The 20,838-nt window shown below is 39.9% G+C and overlaps 1 protein-coding gene across 5 annotated transcripts in view; it reads right to left on the bottom strand.

Moving 5' to 3' along the window:
- Positions 1-4,731: 4,731 nt before the first annotated feature.
- helz (helicase with zinc finger) overlaps positions 4,732-20,838 on the bottom strand; it is a 176,354-nt gene continuing 160,247 nt past the window's right edge. For all 5 annotated transcript variants that reach the window (XM_078401433.1, XM_078401434.1, XM_078401435.1 and 2 more), the window contains 2 exons: positions 9,819-10,071; positions 4,732-6,459 (listed from right to left, as the gene is read on the bottom strand). In XM_078401433.1, the coding sequence (XP_078257559.1) occupies positions 6,128-6,459; positions 9,819-10,071 (585 nt within the window). In that variant the 3' untranslated portion in view covers positions 4,732-6,127. The remainder of the gene's footprint in view (positions 6,460-9,818; positions 10,072-20,838) is intronic.

Raw genomic sequence — 20,838 nt, 5'->3', positions numbered from 1 at the left:
GCCTAAAGGTGTAGCCCTAATCTTCCAAATTAACTCATTGTGACCAGTGCACTTAAAAGAAATCTGCACTTTCTCGTTGATATTGTAACACTATATATCCTATTGTTCTCTTTATACTACTATTATACTGCTGTATTTATTCATGGCTTGATTGCACATGTGGAGAAAGGTATGATTAGAAAGTCAAAGCCAGAACAAGGGGCCACAGTTTAAGAATAAGGGGTAGGCCATTTAGAACGGAGATGAGGAAGAACTTTTTCAGTCAGAGAGTGGTGAAGGTGTGGAATTCTCTGCCTCAGAAGGCAGTGGAGGCCAGTTCGTTGGATGCTTTCAAGAGAGAGCTGGATAGAGCTCTTAAGGATAGTGGAGTGAGGGGGTATGGGGAGAAGGCAGGAACGGGGTACTGATTGAGAGTGATCAGCCATGATCGCATTGAATGGCGGTGCTGGCTCGAAGGGCTGAATGGCCTACTCCTGCACCTATTGTCTATTGTCTATTGGCATGTCATGACAATACTCGACCTGAAACAGTCTGAAGAAAGGTCCCGACTCAAAACGTCGTCTTTCCATGTTCTCCTACAGATGCCGCCGCCTTTGTGTCTTTATTATTTACAGTAATAAACCAGTTGAATTCTCCGCTGAAGCTCGGCGCCCCATCGTGCCACTGATTTAGGACGAGAGACAGAGGCTGAGAGTGTGGCAATCTCCATCTTAAAACCAGGCTTCTGGACCCCCAGCCCCAACCGACGACGACGCCGTGAGAGCCGCGTTGGCCCGGATTCGCCTCGCCTCGCCTCGCCTCACCTCCTGAGGGCCCGGGCCGCGGAGAGCTGACGGGCCTCGAGCCTCAGGCTCCGGCGCCACAAACCCCGCACCGCCTTCCACCGAGACATTTAAATACTACTTAAACCACAGACATTCGTTCATGTTGGAAAAAGTCACTTCCCGGCGTTGTTTAACGGACTCACTTTTTTTCCTCACGGGAGCCGCGACCCTCATTCACTCGACGCCCGGCGTCGCGCGGAGCGGACGACCGCTCTCGCCAGCGCCTGCGCACCAAGCCGGCGGCAGTTCCCGCCATCAGCTCCTTCCCGCCTCAGGTTCCAGCGCGAGCCCTTGCTCAAGTGTGAAGTCCTGCAGGAACCCTTTTCGACCCTAAATTAGAATTTTATTTTAAGGAGTCATTCTGATCTGGTGTTGAAACCATGTGCAAATGACCATGTTGAATACTTCAGTATCAAAAAAACCATTTTCAAGAGGTTGTGTAGGAAGGAACTGAAGATGCTGGTTTACACTGAAGATAGACACAAAATTATAGAGTAACTCGGCAGGACATCCAGCATCTCTGGAGAAAATGAATAGGTGATGTTTCGGGTCGAGACCTTTCTTCAGACTGGAGAACGGTCTCGACCCAAAATGTCACCTCTTCCTTTTCTCCAGAGATGCTGCCTCAGTCGCTGAGTTACTCCAACATTTTGTGTCTACATTTTACCTGTTGACTACCCCCAATATCTTGAAACCAAATGTCAAGAGGTTGATTGATTGATTGATACAGCATAGAAACAGGACCTTCGGCCCACCGAGTCCACCCAACCATCGATCATCCATTCACATTAGTTCTATGTTGTCTTTGGCATCTACTCCCGACACACTAGGGGTAATTTACAGAAGCCAATTAACCTACAAACCAACATGTCTTTGGGATATGGGAGGAACCGGAGGAAATCACACAGTCACAGGGAGAACATGCAAACTCCACACAGCTAGCACCCCAGGTGAGGATTGAATCAGGGTTTTTTGGCGCTGTGAGGCAGCCGTACCAACTGTGCCACCCTAAATTGTTATCTGGTATTGTTTAATCAATAATATTGGAAAGAAGTTCAAATGACCATGTTTTAACCGTTGCCTTTTTCAGCATCTGAACAACCCAATTTCAAGAGCTGAAATTTACTTTAAAATGATAATCGATGGTCAATCATCTGGTGCACAGTAGCATTGTAATGCATTTAAAATACTTTAAGACCTAATTATCCAGCATTTTCAGTCAGCTTTGCTGTTCATTAAGCTCACGGCTGAGCTAACAGCACCATTTTTCAGCTCTATCACCATAACACCTGGAAATCTGTCAAGCTGTTTTTAAGAAACACTTTGATTGAACCACCAAATGGAAAATTTCACCTCATTCTACATGAAGAAATCTCTTCATATCATATCATATCATATCATATATATACAGCCGGAAACAGGCCTTTTCGGCCCACCAAGTCCGTGCCGCCCAGCGATCCCCGTACATTAACACTATCCTACACCCACTAGGGACAATTTTTACATTTACCCAGCCAATTAACCTACATACCTCTTTGTCTCAGTTTCCCTGTTAAAAAAAAAAGTGACCCTGGTCTTAAACTGCATAGCCAGGAGAAACATTTTGCTTGGGTCCAATCTATCAAGTATTTTATGAAATGTGTATGCTTCAATTTTTTCTACAAATTGCTAGATGTTTAAAAATGTATCAATGGAGGCCTTGCAAGTCTAATTCCAGTTTACATTTAAGAGACTCCTAAATTTGTGGACATTCACAACAGTGACCAACTTGAACAGGTTGTCATAAGGTCATACATGATAGGAAAAGAATTAGGCCATTCGCCCCATCAACAGGTTATGGTCACTTTGGTACAGATGCGATAGTAGCCTTGCAAACTATTCGTACCCTCGTATGTCCAGTTGAAAGTCCTGATCTCTGCAGTACAAGCAGCAAATTCAAATGTTAGTTTCAGCTTAGAAAAGTTGGTCTTCACATCATAAAAAACCTTTCATTATTTAAAATCCCTGCCCCTGGACTTTGAACCACTTTCCCACAGCTTCCATTCATTCTCTCCAGAGATGCTGCCTGTCCCGCTGAGTTACTCCAGCATTTGTGTCTAGCTTCTATTGCCATATCTAAATCAGTTTTGATCTTGCGAAACTCTTATCAAATTTCTCCTGAGATGTAGGCAGGATGCTCCAGAAAAGGGAAGAGCCAGAGATTGTGCAGAGGGGAAGGCTGGGTGGAAATTGGCAACAAATGTAATAAAAATGTGGAGGGGAAGCAGCACCAGTGCAGTCATCGAATTACTGGAGACATCATCCCTCCACCCCCCCCCCCCCCCCCCCTCGTTGCAGGTTATGGAGCTTCTATCTTCTTCCCAATTCTGACAAGGGGTTTTGATATTAGCTCTGATTCCCTTCCCACAGTTGTAACCCGACCAGCTAGTATTTCCAGCATTTTTTGTTTTATTTCTCTTTCTCAGTTCTGAAGAAGGGTCATGGACTTGAAATGTTAACTGTTTCTCTTTCCACGGATGACATCTGGCCTGCTGAGTCATATTGCAGGGAAATAGGCCCATCGGCCCAACTCGTCCATATATTTCTATCAATTTCTGTTTTTGTTCCTCTAAATTTTCTTTCCTCAGTGACGCTTCTTCACAGTCCTTGTAGATGATATAATCCCTGGAATCATTCCAATGAATCTGTTCTGCAACCTCTGTGGAACTTTGACATCCCTTTCTAAAGTAAGTTCCTTCAGCACTTTGTTTTTTTAAAACTCAAAACAAAGGTGAGTAAAACCCCTCAGTTCCTTGTGTTTCTGAAGTGTTGTGGTCAGAATTGGAAGCATTAATGCAGTTGTGGCCTGACCAGGATCATATAAAGACTTTGACAATGTTAGATTAATTGCACGTTAAACCAGTTGTGGTGGAAAATTCTGATCAAACTAAACTCTGCCTAGTTCAGATCGCATCGTGAGTGTTGCTCCCTTCCCCGTCGTTAAGTTTTAAGTTATAAAAGGACACAAAATGCTGGAGTAACTTAGTAGGTCAGGCTGTATCTCTGGAGAACATGAATAGCTGATGTTTCAGGTCAAGACCCTTCTTCAGACTCCACAGTTCAGAGTCTGAAGGATCTCGACCCTAAATGTTACCTTATCCATGTTCGCCAGAGATGCTGCCTGACCAGCTGAATTACTCTGGCACTTTGTGTCCCTTTGTGTATTAACCAGCATCTTCAGTTCCTTGTTTCTAAGTTTTAAGGTATTTAAGTTCTACATCAAGTGAAGAGACACAAGACACATCTCCAGTGTCAGGGGTTGATGATTTGAAGAATGACTGGAGAATCTTGGTTAGTTTTCAGCATGGAAAAGAAGAGGCAGCCTAATTAGAGAAGGTATAAAGAAAACTTGCACGAGAGGAACTTAAGAATATTGAACAGGAGCCAAATGAAACAAGAATTGATAACAAATCATGTTTCTTCATATAAAGTGGTCAATGTGACTTTTAGGGTATCAAATGCCACTCATTTTTTTCTCTACAATGCATCTTAAAAGCCACTTTTGTCACTCCACTGTGTATGGCAGTATCTTTGAAGTAGTCTGAGGCACATCACCATGTTAAATATCCTATTTAATTGCAATTAGTGTGATATGATCTAAGATACGACTACCTATTTACCTATGACTACTCGTTTTTGTTCATTATATGGTAACTAAGTATAGTTAATTGAAGAGCACACGCAACATTAAACACGCAACCAATGAGGTATATCCTGCAGGATGGAATTTGATGCCCTGTATAGATAAATGTAGACAGCTGTTGCAAACATATGTTCTGTGCCCTCAGCAACTCCACAGAAAAAGGTAGACAGACAATAAAATACAATTTAAATATTTTAATACTGAACAAAAGAAAATAAAAGCAGATGGAAAGTGTTACACATTTCCTGACTGCAGCAGCTATTGCAATGCCCAGAGTAACAAATCAAAACTTTAGAAGTTGGAGAAAGGGGTGGATAGGAAGAAAAGGAGGAGAGAAACACCTGAATAAAAAATGCCACCCAACACTATCAGGACAGATACATTTCTGAAGATAACCAGTTAAGTAAAACTGTAATTACCCAAAATTTATGAATGTGTTTATAAGGTTAAAAGCACAGAGGAACATTGAAGTAGCTTATGCTCATTGCTAGCTGGATAAATGCTGAGAGCAATACTTAATCCTTTTCTGCGTGTGGGGACAGTAGGGGAAATGTTTTAAACCGAAATATGGAGAAAGTGATGTCACTCTGTAATTGTATTTCCATAAAAACAAAACATTAGAATATTAGAATTTCATGTATGTCATCACATTTTAATGTAAACATCAAATAATGTACCAAAATTAAAACTACAAAAAAAGCTATGAAGTTCTACACTATTGTGCATCCCTTCAAAGAAAAAAAGCCAGATTTAAAAACATTTACACATGCATAGTGAAACCAAACAAGTTCTTTTTTCTTTAAACTAAATTCACACTTTTTTTTAAAGTTAATAATCTACTAAGCACCAGCATATCTAGATTTAATCTTCATGATTCGTTTAAAAAAAAAATCTATCAAATCAACAGTGAAACAAGAAGTAAAGCTGTCAGCTTGACCCAGAAAACAAAAATAAAAAGCAGAGCATGTGATGAAGGTGTGCTTACGTCTTCTGCAGTGATTTCTGCCATTTTTTTTAAAAAGTAAAAGCTTTGTGTCTAAACTGAATTTTAATATACATGTGTGTATGTTTATGCAAATATATATCCTATTTTTAAGTTAAAAGCAGTTTGTTTACAATAACACTTTACACAGAGTAAAATCTTTGTTGATCAAAACATTTCAGAATGCATTTAACATTTTTTAAGAAACTTTGCTTGAAATGAAACATTTTGTAGATCTCTTCCTCATGGTAAGCTGGCCATTCTAGTACAGAATCCCAGCATTGTATGTTACTATATGTCAGCGAAGTATTCTTAAAAAGTGACTCGAAAATTAATGCTCTGCTTAAAAACTTTTTTTTCCATTTTTTTCTCAGCTGTTACAAGATTTACCTATGCATATCAAAGATTTTTTTTTGTTTTTTTTAAAGAAATCTTGAATTTAGGAATCTATGATCAACTACAAAGTACGTAAAGTAATGTAAAATATACACAGGATGAGACCCTTCTGTCAAAATGAAACAAAACACAAACAAAAAAAATTCCAGGAAGTTTTGTCGGAGAAGTTGCGAAATATTTTTAATAAACTATATTCCTCACTGTTCTGACTCATTTTAAAATCTAAAAAGGAACCATTTTGCTTTATTTAAAGTAAGAGTAATACCCATTGCTACCTGATGAACTACCTATGCTGAGTTCCTGAAACAAAGATAAGGGGTCGCCGTTTTTCTTCGCAGGCTCTGGAGGAGGTTTAGGCTTTGGCGGAGCTCGCAATGCATTGGCGTACGACATGACTGGTTTGGTTCCACTTGCTTTCTGCTGGCTGCCGGACTCTGCAATCTGGCTGTTAGACAGGAGCGGGGGGAACTGGCCAAGGTGCTGAAGCACATTGTAGTTGAAGGAGTTCGCCTGCAGCTGCGATACATTTTCCGGCTTCAGGTGTTCCTCTGGGGGTCTCAGATTCTTGGACTGAACTACAATATAAAGGCAAAATAGGTTGAAGTCAAGAATGTTTTATTATCATATGTCCCAAAACAGAACAATTAAATTCTCACAATGAAATGAAATTAAGTATAAAAGTTGGGAGGTCATGTTGCAGTTGTATAAGCTGTTGGTGTGACCGCATTTAGAGTATTGTGTCCAGTTCTGGGCACCATGTTATAGGAAAGATGTTGTCAAGCCGGAAATGGTACAGAGAGGATTTACGAGGATGTTGCCAGGATTAGAAGGTCTGAGCTACAGGGAGAGGTTAAGTAGGCTGGGACTCTATTCCCTGGAGTGCTGGAGGATGAGGGGTGATCTTATAGAGGTGTATAAAATCATGAGCGGAATAGATCAGGTAGATGTACAGAGTCTCTTGCCCATAGTAGGTGAATCAAGGACCAGATGATATAGGTTTAAGGTCAGGAATCTGAGGGGTAACTTTTTCACACAAAGGGTGGTGGGTGTATGGAACGAGCTGCCAGAGGAGGTAGTTGAGGCTGGAACTATTCCAACGTTTAAGAAACAGTTAGACAGGTACATGGATAGGACAGGTTTGGAGGGATATGGACCAAACACAAGCAGGTGGGACTAGTGTAGCTGGGACATGTTGGCCAGTGTGGGCATGTTGGGACGAAGGGCCTGTTTCCACACTATCACTTTATCACTCTATGATTCGATTACTTACAGCATCGCAACAGATAAGCATAGTACTCAGTCGACACATGCATAATAAACAACAAAAAGTTAAATCAGAAAAAAACTAATAGGCAGAAACAAAATTTAAGCTTCAAGTCCCTTGTATAATCAAGGCATAGTTCAGAGTTTAGTTGGAGTTTGCAGTGTTCAATAGACTGATGGTTGTTGGGAAGAAGCTGTTCCTGAACCTGGATGTTCTTGAGGAAGAAAAGGGTTTAAGTCCATTTTCCAACTTAAACCCAACTTGTTTTCTCTCTTTCGCAGTTCTTTGTCCTGAAACACTAACTCTATTTCTATTTCCAAGAATGCTGCCTGACCTATTGAATGTTTACTTTGTTTTTATTATTTTTACTTTATAGAATGGGCACAGGTTCAAACAACATATATGAACATATTTATTATGTATAGATACAGAAATCAAAGGAAGGAAGATAAAGAACCTACAAGGTTTGCCCTATCATTCTGCACCATATACTGGTACTGAGAAATAAATATCAGATGGTTCCAGGAGTAACTTTATTTGAGTGCAGAGGTGGACTATATATGGTATGGTAAAGATACCCCAGATGCTGGGGTAAGGACAGGACCATACAACTGAAACCTCCTCACACCAGAATGAAGCCGCACACTCAGATTCATTGTACAACCCCTTTGACTCAGAAGAGAAGACTATGAAAGACTCTGTCTCTTCCATTTCCTATCTTGTGAACTGAGCAAGGTTGTCAGTCTGATGCTGTTTATACCCTACCATGGATAACTTTTTTAAATGACCCACTCAAACCCAAAGGTGAAAATGTTTGTTGTGGTAATAGGAAGGATATTTGCCATACTTATCCACTCTGGACTGTTTGTGTTTCCACATCCACCAACACATTGACACTTAAAGTCAAAACAGTTCAGTGGGTTGTTCGATTTATGAACAAGATTATTTTTTTAGCCTTTCTACATTGCAAGATGTAAGGAACTGTTGGACAATGGGCTTGGTCTGCATATTAAGTGGGGAGAATTTTCTGCTTATTTGCTGTAAATTGATAAGTTTTCTGACAATTTAGAGAGAATGAGCATTGTGGGCGAGTTACTGAATTCTCTACATGTGTTCCATTTTATATAAAGTATTGGAATAGAATAGAGCAGCTAGTTGAAGAATTAAATTTACTGCATTTTTATCCATTATAAAAATTGTAGTTATTGAAATTGACTAATCTTTATTATATAGTATTGTCATTTTCTTAATGTTTATTATCATGCATATGCACATCAAATATGATTACAAATTTCAACATCTAAGGTATTGCCCAGACTTCAAGATAATTGCTATCTTCAAAATAATTAGCCATTTGCTGATTCAGAAACATTGAATTGTTGAAATGTCATATATTATAAATTGAAATTCATTTGATGATTCTATGCATATATTACATTTAGTCTCTGCAGAATAGCACAGATTATTTGTTGGAGATAATGATGTTGGGTTTTTATGGTACCCTAGTTCATTATCTGAAATCTGTGGAATTCACTGCCTCAGAAGGCAGTGGAGGCCAATTCTCTGAATGCATTCAAGAGAGAGCTAGATAGAGCTCTTAAGGATAGCGGAGTCAGGGAGTATGGGGATAAGGCAGGAACGGGATACTGATTGAGAATAATCAGCCATGATCACATTGAATGGTGGTGCTGGCTCGAAGGGTCGAATGGCCTACTCCTGCACCTATTGTCTATTATATTCTCTGAAGGAGGCATTGCTATTCTTCGATCTTAATCTATTGTGAGAGCTTCCAACAAAATCATTTCAAATAATTATTTCCCACATTTTCGAACGTCGGGTTTCATTGTATAGGACAGCATATTCAACTGAACTTCAGATTGCACTTTTTTTTCTACAGGAATTACAATTCTGCAATATTTCCTCCCAAAGCATGCATAGCTTATTCAAATTTACAAACCTGTTTATAAACTGACTTATAAAACATTAAGCACCACAAGGAGGATTGAATTAACAGCCCAGCATTGCTACCCTTTGCAATGACCTCAAGACACGTATAGCAATGCTGTAGGTAAATTCAAATAGAATCAATTTGGAGATAATTTTTCAAAACCTAAAGTGTTTCATTAAATATTTTTCAAATTCTTTGACTCATCAGCATGAGGCATAGGGTGGTTGCTTGCACAATGGGCCCAGGAATCTAATACTGGGAATAATTGCTTAAACACAAACATTACTACCGTCATCATTTTTCATTTAGATTCTTTACCAGTCGACATCACAGGAACAGCCCATCATCTCCACAAACTTGATTAAACTCTCTATTTAGATCATGGGTGATCTGTTTCTTAATTATACCACCCACCTGGGATACCATCCTTTTTCTCCAGAGTTGCTGCCTAAACCGTGGAGTTACTCCACTTCTTTGTGTCTATCTACCCTATTCCTCATGATCAGCCAAAAATAATTTGAATGAAGAGCTAAGTTCGAGTGTCTGTGATTTGCCCCCTAGTGTGTGAGGAGTGGCGGCGGAAGTGGGATAGTGTAGAACTAGTGTGAACGGGTGATTGGTAGTCAGTGTGGTCTCGGGGTGCCGAAGGGGCTGTTCAGCTCTTAAATTAGCAAATTAACTCATAGAACATTTTTAAAAAATTGACAAAGAAGCCACAATACCTAAAAGGTCCCGTGGTGCTACTGCTCTGTTGGATCCATTGCACAGCATGTTCTGGAGGGCAGCTGAAGAGTTGGCATTCACCCACATCTCTGGAGATGTGTACTTGTAAGAAGGATGGTTGTTGTGGTCTTGAAGATCCTTGCATTGACTAAGATTGCCTTGCGGATTGTTCGAATCTTCAGAAAACGCTTGAACAGAAGTGGCCGAAATTCTTCTTTGGTACAAAGGCCTTCCTGGTCCTCTGGCTTCATACTGTTGGGGAAATGGTAAAAAGAGTTGTGCTTAGTGTTCAGTTGCATTGCCCTCAAGTCTCTTTTATTTTAGTGTAGATACAGGATCTGCAATGGCTGGTTTACATAAAAGGATACAAAGTGCTGGAGTAACTCGGCGGGTCAGATAGCATCTCAGGAAAATATGAATAGGTGACGTTTCGGGTCGGGACCCTTCTTCAATCTGAATCAGGGTCCCGACCTGAAAAGTCAGCTATCCATGTTCTGTAGAGATCCTGCCTGACTCGCTGAGTTACTCCAGCACTTGTGTGCTTTTTATTAAAACCATTTATTAAAATCGAAATAACATTAGTAAATTTTGTAACTTATTGTTATCAAACACGAACCTTTGTCAGCTCCATAAGTTAAATCATTCATCACACAGTTGCTGAAAGCTTTCATTTATTACTAACAGTTGGATACTGAAGTACAAATCAGTACTATCCTGCAGTATGCTGGTTGGAGTCGAGTCTCTCTGCTCAAATTTCAATTGTTATTCTTTTATTTATAAATAGGATGTGGGCTTTGCTCTCAATCCTCATTTATTACTTGTCTGTAACCGCGTGTTCTCGGGTTGATGCGTCCAATGATATATACCGTTATACCAAATAGTAAGAATGGTAGACAGCTTTTGAATTGCTACTAGTCATCTATTACCCACAGCAAAGCTTCATAAACATCTTTCACTGCACTGCCTGGTAATCTGCAGCAAATTATGTCAGAAAGGAAGCCTTTTGTGAAATCACAGAAAACATCAGGCAATGCAGACTGTTGCAACCAATGTCCTTAAGGACCCGCCACTGACTCAAGAACATTACCCCCATACAACTTAGGCCGAGAAGCTCATCAGAACTCAGCTACGCCACCACCATTTTATCGGTCAGGTTCCAGTGGGAGAAAGAGCACAGTATCACTGAACTCCACTCCTTACAGTGCCCTCCATAATGTTTGGGACAAAGACCCATAATTTATTTATTTGCCTCTGTACTCCACAATTTGAGATTTGTTATAGAAAAAAAATCACATGTGGTTAAAGTGCACATTGTCAGATAAGGCCATTTTTATACATTTTGGTTTCACCATGTAGAAATTACAGCAGTGTTTATACATAGTCCCCCCATTTCAAGGCACCATAATGTTTGGGACACATGGCATCACAGGCATTTGTAATTGCTCAGGTGTGTTTAATTGCCTCCTTATGCAGGTATAAGAGAGCTCTCAGCACCTAGTCTTTCCTCCAGTCTTTCCATCACCTTTGGAAACTTTTATTGCTGTTTATCAACATGAGGACCAAATGTGTGCCAATGAAAGTCAAAGAAGCCACTATGAGACTGAGAAAGAAGAATAAAACTGTTAGAGACATTAGCCAAACCTTAGGCTTACCAAAATCAACTGTTTGGAATATCATTACGAAGAAAGAGAGCACTGGTGAGCTTACCAATCGCAAAGGGACTGGCAGGCCAAGGAAGACCTCCACAGTTGATGACAGCAGAATTCTTTCTATAATAAAGAAAGATCCCCAAACGCCTGTCCGACAGATCAGAAACACTCTTCAGGAGTCAGGTGTGGATTTGTCAATGACCACTGTCCGCAGAAGACTTCATAAACAGAAATACAGAGGCTACACTGCAAGATGCAAACCACTGGTTAGCCGCAAAAATAGGATGGCCGGGTTACAGTTTGCCAAGAAGTACTTAAAAGAGCAACCGCAGTTCTGGAAAAAGGTCTTTTGGACAGATGAGACGAAGATTAACTTATATCAGAGTGATGGCAAGAGCAAAGTATGGAGGAGAGAAGGAACTGCCCAAGATCCAAAACATACCACCTCATCTGTGAAACACGGTGGTGTTGGTGTTATGGTCTGGGCATGTACGGCTGCTGAAGGTACTGGCTCACTTATCTTCATTGATGTTACGACTAGCCATGATCGCATTGAATGGCGGTGCTGGCTCGAAGGGCTGAATGGCCTACTCCTGCACCTATTGTCTATTGTCTATTGTCTATTGACTACTGATGGTAGTAGCATAATGAATTCTGAAGTGTACAAACACATCCTATCTGCTCAAGTTCAAACAATTGCCTCAAAACTCATTGGGCGGAGGTTCATTCTACAGCAAGTCAATGATCCCAAACATGCTGCTAAAGCAACAAAGGTGTTTTTCAAAGCTAAAAAATGGTCAATTCTTGAGTGGCCAAGTCAATCACCCGATCTGAACCCAATTGAGCATGCCTTTTATATGCTGAAGAGAAAACTGAAGGGGACTAGCCCCCAAAGCAAGCATAAGCTAAGATGGCTGCAATACAGGCCTGGCAGAGCATGACCAGAGAAGACACCCAGCAACTGGTGATGTCTTTAAATCGCACACTTCAAACAGTCATTGCATGCAAAGGAGATGCAACAAAATACTAAACATAACTGCTTTCATATACACGACATTGCTGTGTCCCAAACATTATGGTGCCCTGAAATGGGGGGACTATGTATAAACACTGCTGTAATTTCTACATGGCGAAATCAAAATGTATAAACATGGCCTTTAATAAAATCTGACAATGTGACACTTTAACCACATGTGATTTTTTTTCTATTACAAATCTCAAATTGTGGTGTACAGAGGCAAATAAATAAATGATGGGTCTTTGTCCCAAAGATTATGCAGGGCACTGTAGTTATCAATTCATATGTAAAGACTCCAAATTTGTTTTTGATGATCCGTTAATATCCTTACTGATCCATGGCCTGCTCACTTCAAAAACTCTGCTTCTTTCATTCAGATAGCCATTCGGCCCCTCAAGCCTGCTCTGCCACAAAATAAACTCATGGCTGGTCTGACTGTAATTGCAACATTGCAGCCGCCATTGAGGATGAGGTTGTCAAAGATTCATGCCCCTTGGGAAGATTTTTTTTTGTTGCCAAATGTGAATTAAATGGCAACTGCCTTAGTTTCAAACATTAACCACCCCCTTCCTCATTCCATAATCTCCCATGTGAGAAACCTCTGCTCCACATCGACCCTGGAGAGACTAATCAGGGGCTTGCGGGGTTAAATCAAGTCTTTTCTCACTCCACTGAACTCCAGCAGATACAAGCTTAGCCTATGCAACATTTCCTCATAAGACAACCCACCCATTTTCTGAACTGCCTTCAACATAGTGATAGTCTTCCTCTCATAAGGAGTCCAGTACACCAAATGAGGTCTCACGGACACCATACAAAACCAACGCGTAGCCCCCCTACATTTGTATTCAATTCCATCAGCTATAAATGATAATGCTCAATTAACTCTCAAAACTACTCTTTTATATCTATCACACACTTGACCCCCACGCATTCTTGCACCATTTAGTTAATATGCTTTTTTCCATTTCCTGCTAAAATGGACAATTTAACATTTTCCAGATAATACTCCATTTGTTGGATCTTTGCCCACTCACATAGTCTACCTATACTTGTAGCTTTTTAAGCCTCTTCTTCACAACTTATTTTCCTACTGTTCTTCGTGTCACTGGCAAATCTAGCAACAGGCCCACGATGCCTTCATCCAAGTTATTTATCTAAATTATAATGCTTAAAAATGGAAGAGTGGCAGGATATTAATGATGTACAGGATGGTGTTGGTATCATGTTTGGTAGACATTGTGGGTCAAAGGGCCTGTTCCAATGCTGTACTGCCCTGTGCTCTATGTTCCTCCTGCAGGGATTCACTGTCCTTCAGATTGTCAGGGCTGGGGTTGAGGAAACACCCTGATGTGTGATGTGTGCCTGGGAAGTAAACTGCTGCAATTTTTAGATGCATCACAAAGCTGAGTTAACGTTTTATATTTGTTTCCTAATTTTGACTAGTTCCGATGAAAGCTCATCAAATTGAAATGTTAACTCTATTTCTCCCTCCAGAGTTGCTGCCTGGCCTGCTGAGTATCTCCAGTATTTTCTGTTTTTGTTTTAAATTTTCTGCTTTTATAATTTTCTACTTTTATGTGTGGATATATTTAGGTCCAATCATTTATTGTTTGTACTGCCTGCCCTTATTTCTTACAAGAACAACACATTTAATGTTCAAGTTTAATTACTGTCAAGTGGGCAATGATGAGCTACTGCCTTAAACCACTGCGGTCCATGTGGTAAAGGTGTAGGTAGTTCTGCTGTTACACAATAGTTAACACATTCCTAAGAAACCTTGTGTTATAGAAAATGATATTACAGAGACAGTTATGTAAATAGGTGAAGGGATTAGGGGCTAGAGCGTTTCAGACTGGTAATGACCAAGTTTTTTTTTTTGCAGGGTTTTTCCCCCAATAGTAATAACTTTATTTTTGTTACTGCAAGCTGAAAGTACAAAAGGCTTTACATTACATTGTTTAATAGAGTATCATTGCACAAGCGACAATAGAAGGTTTGCTTGTCAATTTCAACCTGTGGTTGAAGTAACAGCAGTGTTCATAAAAGACAATTATGTCTGGAAACTGTGGGGAGGTTACATAGAAATAGTGTTTTCCCTCTTATACTGTTTAAATCCAAGACAGTTTTTTCTCTGCATGTCAATTTTCAAAGTACATTTTAAATGAGTCTCTTGTTCCCCATTAAAATCGTGTTCTAACCAATGCAGCTCGGGTAATGCAAATCGTGTTCCCCAATTCATCACTTGCATTATATCCAATTTGTGTAAGAGCAGAACTAGCCGCAGATCCAAATGCTATTGGGAAGCAAACCGATCATTTTATGCAGCAATTGTGATAATATACTTGTTAGAGCTCTGTGTGGTTTGTAAGGTGCATCTATGCAGCTAGTGGCATTTCCATGCACCGTCTGTCCGAGCTTCTGTTCAGATGACAGAGGTTGTGTTTGGGAGGGGCAGTTGAAGAAACTATGGAAAATTGTCTTGTGGCCAAACTAATGCAACTGATCCTTGCAATTTAACCTTTTTTCTTGATGCAATAATTGCCTCTTGGTTGCTAAAATTTGATTCATTTGAGAGTTAGGAATATCCATTCGCTCAATCTATCAAATGTTATTTATGACAGTAATGATGGGTTACTGGGATGTGGGACAAGTCACATTCCTAGCTGACTCCAAGGCATTCAGACTCAGCAGTCAGCCCATCAGCTGTTCAGCATGTAAATAACTACCGACATCAGAACCTGTACTGAGTTAGCCTGAGAAAATTTTATTTAGGAATATAAATTAGATTCAGTTACCAGCAACTATAAACTATAGTCTCCTCTTTTAAACCCTAGTACTACATCAATATCCTAATATAAATAAAAAACTACTCTATCTGTGGAACTATGATTCGCCTTAAATATGGAAGAAATAATCCACCTACATTGTTATGAAAAACACAAAGCTAAATTAATATTATGTGATATATGCTGTTTCACAACAATGCAATAAAGTTTAGTTATGCTCCAAATTTAAAAACATGAGGTGAAAATTGAAATGCTCCTTAGACTGGAATAAAGTTGAACATGGGCAGGTATATCTGAACTCACCAACTCTGAAATACATTTACAAAAAATATTTCATTCAGGAAAAGAAACTCAATCTATTTAGAATCAGCACCCATCCCCCAGTTCTCTTATGAAGCGTGCATGCACATGAGCCATATCATGTTCCAGCTACATTAACTGCATAGCACACTGGACAGATTTGGAAATGAAGTAAAAACATGCAAGTGCTGACTCAGCTGAATTTGGAATTGACACCACCCTCGTACTCCAGTGGCAGATTTGATATCCATCCAATAAGTTAGATGACAGGTGCAGAGCAATGGTCTTGTACTACTGCCCAGAGTCCAATATTTCTTGCAGTGCAAAGGCACTTCTGTGCATTATCTGAATTTTGTTTATTCTATGGATTTTATGAACAATCAAGTAAATGTATTTTACCCCAGATGGAAGCATTGAATGAAGGCAAATATACATAATATGAAAATGAGAGATGTGGAAGTGATTTATTAAACAATAAAGCATTGACTACATAACATTGGCTACTACCCTCGATCTCTGTATGTCCCCTAAATGTTATTTTGTTTAGTTGATGCCAAAAAAACTTTCTTTATGTTCATGTTTTGAATATAAACCAAGTGATTTAAAAAAAATGTGTTTTCTGTTGACAACAACCTTATGGCAAAAGTTGCAAACTAACAACACAATAAGAGGTTTGGTTTGGACAATGGATAACATTGTCACCTTGAGGATATGGGCATGAAGCATGCTTAGGTTGATGGCATAGACATCTGATTTCACTAGTGTGCTTTCTACAAAAAATGATCTTGGTACAGTCTCAGCTCAGCTCTCCACAGAAGGACGGTTACCGGGGCAGCTGAGAACTGCCCAGGGAAACTGACAAAGTCAAGCGTTTGGTGTTGAAACTAAGCAGAGCAGAGGCACATTGCCTGGAAAGATTGGCGAGTGCATTGATGTGACATCTTGTCCGAGATGCTGACATTACGGTGTGGCCAAAGATGACTGATTTGCTTAATTTTAAAGATGGACATTTTCAATATAAAAACAATATAATTACTGTTTAACTTCCGTTGGCCTGAAGGCAAGCAATTGTGATTCTGTTTTTCCATTTAACACTCCCATTAAGAATTTTCACAATAGATACAACACATGCCAAACTGTTTGCAGGATGGCCATAAATTGTTCTGACCTGTTGTGACATTTACATTTCCCAACACTACAGAATTCTTAGTTGATGATAAATGTGACGAGGCTTCATGCAATCAGTTTAAACAAACATAAAATATATAACAACCAAGCAAGATAGGAAATCACTGAATCCATCATTATTTTTGCTAGCTCGCAGTGGCATTAGCTGTCTCCAATAAAAACCCATTTAAAATACCATCTGCATGCTCCACCAGTCTATAAATTCTTCATTTCTGACAGAAACATTCTACACTTATTATAAAAAATGCACATGTAAATTCTTCATACGCTAATGAGATCTCCTGCCAAGGAAGCTCCTCAATTTTTGTGCTCCCTGCCATTCAACATACATTCCAGAAACTTCCAGTGCTCAAAATAACTAATTCTTTCCCTAATTCTTGTATTTTTAAAATTAAGCTTGAATAATCCAGGGAATAGTTAGAATGTGAAACTGCCTGTTATGTTTGGACAGCTGAGAGAGCTAATGATATTTTAATGTAGAGTAGTGTGCAGTGATGCACTTTAGCAGAAAAAAATCGTGAGACAATATAGACCAAGCAATCTACAGTAACAAGCACCAAGAATTTTACAGGTCAAGGAATGGAGGGACCTGAGAATACACAGCCTTTGTTTTTTTGTGATTTATGTACTTGTTAGGAGTGGATGGTAAAGCAGATGGAAATTTGGGATCAATAAATAGTGACAGAATACAAAGACAGCGTCAGTCCAAAGAATGGGTCCTGAAAATACATCACCTATCGATGTCCTGCAGAGGTTCTGCTTGACCCACTGAGTTTCTTCAGCACTTTGTGTTCTCCAAAGGCAGGGGAGTTATTTTGAACCTGTACAAAATGCCAGTTTTTGCACAGTTGGAATCTTGAGTCCAATTCTGATTATCAGGTTTTTGAAAAATTGCAGAGAAATATGGGCACATTGCAGACTATCACGCAAACCAACCTCCCTTCCATTGATGCCATCTACACTTCACTCTGCCTCGGCAAATCCAACAACATAATCAACGATGATTCTCACCTTGGACACTCCCTCTTCTCCCCTCTATCATCAGGCACGATGTACAGAAGTGTGAAAACGCACCCCTCCAGATTCAGGGACAGTTTCTTCCGAGCTGCTTTCAGGCAACTGAACCATCCTATCACTATCCAGAGTGCGGTCTTGACCCACCATCTACCTCATTGGAGATCATTGGGCTATCTTTAATTGGACTTTGCTGGACTTTATCTTTAACTAACCGTTATTCCCTTTATCCTGTATCTATACCGTGTGGACGGCTTGATTGTAATCATGTGTAGTCTTTCCGCTGACTGAGTAGCATGCAACAAAAAAGCTTTTCACTGTACTTCAGTACACATGACAATAAACTAAACTGGAACGATGCCTTGATTTGTGAAACCCCACCCACTTCACATCAGGGGATGCTGAGGCCAAGTGTATTAGCTTGGGTGACAAGTTATCTTCACACCTCAGCTCGCTCTGGGCATGTCTGCTGGAGGGCTTCGTGGAAAAAGGAATCATAGAGTCATAAAGCATGGAAACACGCCCATCGGCTTAACTTACCCATGCCAACCAAGATGCCCCATCTATGCAAGTCCCACCTGCCTGCGTTTGGCCCACATCCCTCTAAATCCTTCTACCCATGTACCAGAAATAATTCTTCCTTAGTTCTATTCTGTCATACCCATCACCATTCATTTTGACACAGCATCAATTGCCCAATGGAACGTTACTTTGGGTTAATGACACACTTCAACAATCCTTCTTGGCATCCCTTTTCAAATTTGCAAAGTATTTATTCTATTTATTTTATGGAAAATTATTTTAGTATTTATAATACTTATTTGCAAATAAAGAAGCATAATTAATTCTATGGACCAGAATTAATAAAAACATTTCAGAAAACTCAACTGAGTTGAGGAGGAAGGAACAGACTTAAAACCCCCCCAATATATTTCATACAATTCAACCTTCTTGCAACTTCGTCAGTTCTTGTCCCTGTCATTTCCTTGCAATGGATAAAATCACCTTCATTATTTATCCTGCACTGAGATTTAGTTTTACATTGACAGTAACTTCTGGACTCCAGTTAATTCTCTCAGAAACCAGAGCTTCACTTTTCATGTGACTAAATTCAAAGCATTTGACAGAAGGAAGACTATATTAATATTTATATTGATCAGAACAAAATTCATAGCAGGAAAAAAAACCTTGAAACAAAACACTCCAATTCAAGTTGCCGGAAACACCATTCGTATGATCAAGAGCCAAGTGAAGTTGGGCCGAGTTTCCGGGCTGTATGATTCTAAGTTCTCGACCATGAGAGACAAACGTGAGAGAATTCCTCGGGTATCAGACCTTTTGCAATTATTACATTCACAACAAATTAAAACCTAATAGAAATTAACTCCAAAATAAATGATGCCTTGAGTCTAAATTGAAAGATTAAAGAGTTTCAAATTAAAAGAAGAGGTTTATAAAGTTATCAGAAAGACTTCAGAAAGTTTTAGAAATCAGCAAAGGATGACCATTAAAATTGTTCGGCAGAAAACAGAATGAGAACAAATCAGCATGAAACGCTAAAAATAACAAGAGTTCCGATTCTTAAATGGAGCAGCAAGATGAAGAGATAGTCCCATAAAGGCAGACACAGGGGGAATGATAATGGAAACAAGGTAGTGTGTTATACATTCAAAATTACTGAGCTTAAAGTAATATTAAAATAGCAGAGACGCAGAGAACTACAGATGCTGGAATGTTGAGCAAAACATTAAGCGCGAGAGTAACTCAGCGGGTCAGGGCAGCATCTGTAGAGGGAATGGACCGGTGATGTTTTGGGTTGGAACCCTTCTTCGGATTGGTTGCAGTAGGGTGGGAGAAAGCTAGGAAAGAGATGGGGTGGGACAAAACCTGGAAAGTGATAGGTGGATACAGATGAAGGGGATTAAAATAGCTGCCGTGGAGAAATTTACAGGACTGAAATCAAAGTCCCTTAACAAATTGGTCCCCATTCCAGAGTTTTAAAAGAGGTGTCTGTAAAGACAGGGTATGCAAAAGCAATGATAGTTCGAAATTCCTAGATTCCGTAATGGTGTTATGGTATAGAAATTGCCAAATAAAACAGAGTTAATCAAGAAGGGATAAGAGAAAATTTCACTTCTAAATGTCCTCTAAGCTTTATTCTGAGCCTTTATTTTGTGCCCAGACACATCTGGAGAGGCAAGTATATTCCTTGCATTTACCCTGAAAGAATTTTGTAAATGTCAATAAGATCGCTTTTCATTTCTGTAAACTGCTGAGAACTCGTGCTTGGTCTACTCTATTTGTTTTCATGTGGCCAACTTGCCAACACTGGCGCCAGTATGGTGAATCCCTCTAGGCCAGGTACATCCTTTCTCAGGTAAGAACATCAAAACCAGGTGCAGATTTACCATGATAGACAGGAAATGCTGGAGTAACTCAGTGGGACAGGCAGCATCTGTGGAGAGAAGGAATGGGTGACGTTTCGGGTCGAGTCTGAAGAAGGATCTCGACCCGAGAAGTCACCCATTCCTTCTCTCCACAGATGCTGCCTGTCCCGCTGAGTTACTCCAGCATTTTGTGTCTAACTTCGATTTAAAACAGCACCTGCAGTTCTTTCCTGCAGATTTACCATGGTCCTATATGATTGTGGAAAGACATCTTTATTCTCTACTGAAATCCTTGCATAACATAGGCCTTCCTAAATGCTTGCAAACCCTGCATGTTTGCTATCAGTGTCTACCACCAACTGAACATCAACATGTTGCAGTGGCACAGCTGGTGCTTCACAGCGCCACAGACCCGTGTTCGATCCTGACCTCATGTGTTGTCTCTGCAGAGGTTGCATCTTCTCCCTGTGACCGTGTGGGTTTCTTCTGGGTCCCTCCCCTATTCCAAAGACATGTGGGTTTGTAGGTTAATTGGTCTCTGTAAATTGCCCCTAGTTTGTAAGGAGTGGATGAGAAAGTGGAACAACACAGAACTAGTGTGAGCGGGTGATCATGGTCAGTGTGGACTCGGTGGGCCTGTTTCCATGCTGTATCCTTTAACTACACATTTACCA

Source organism: Rhinoraja longicauda, chromosome 6 (assembly GCF_053455715.1).
Source record: "Rhinoraja longicauda isolate Sanriku21f chromosome 6, sRhiLon1.1, whole genome shotgun sequence".
In the NCBI taxonomy this organism is placed as follows: domain Eukaryota; kingdom Metazoa; phylum Chordata; class Chondrichthyes; order Rajiformes; family Arhynchobatidae; genus Rhinoraja; species Rhinoraja longicauda.
This window is presented reverse-complemented; position numbering and strand designations above follow the sequence as displayed.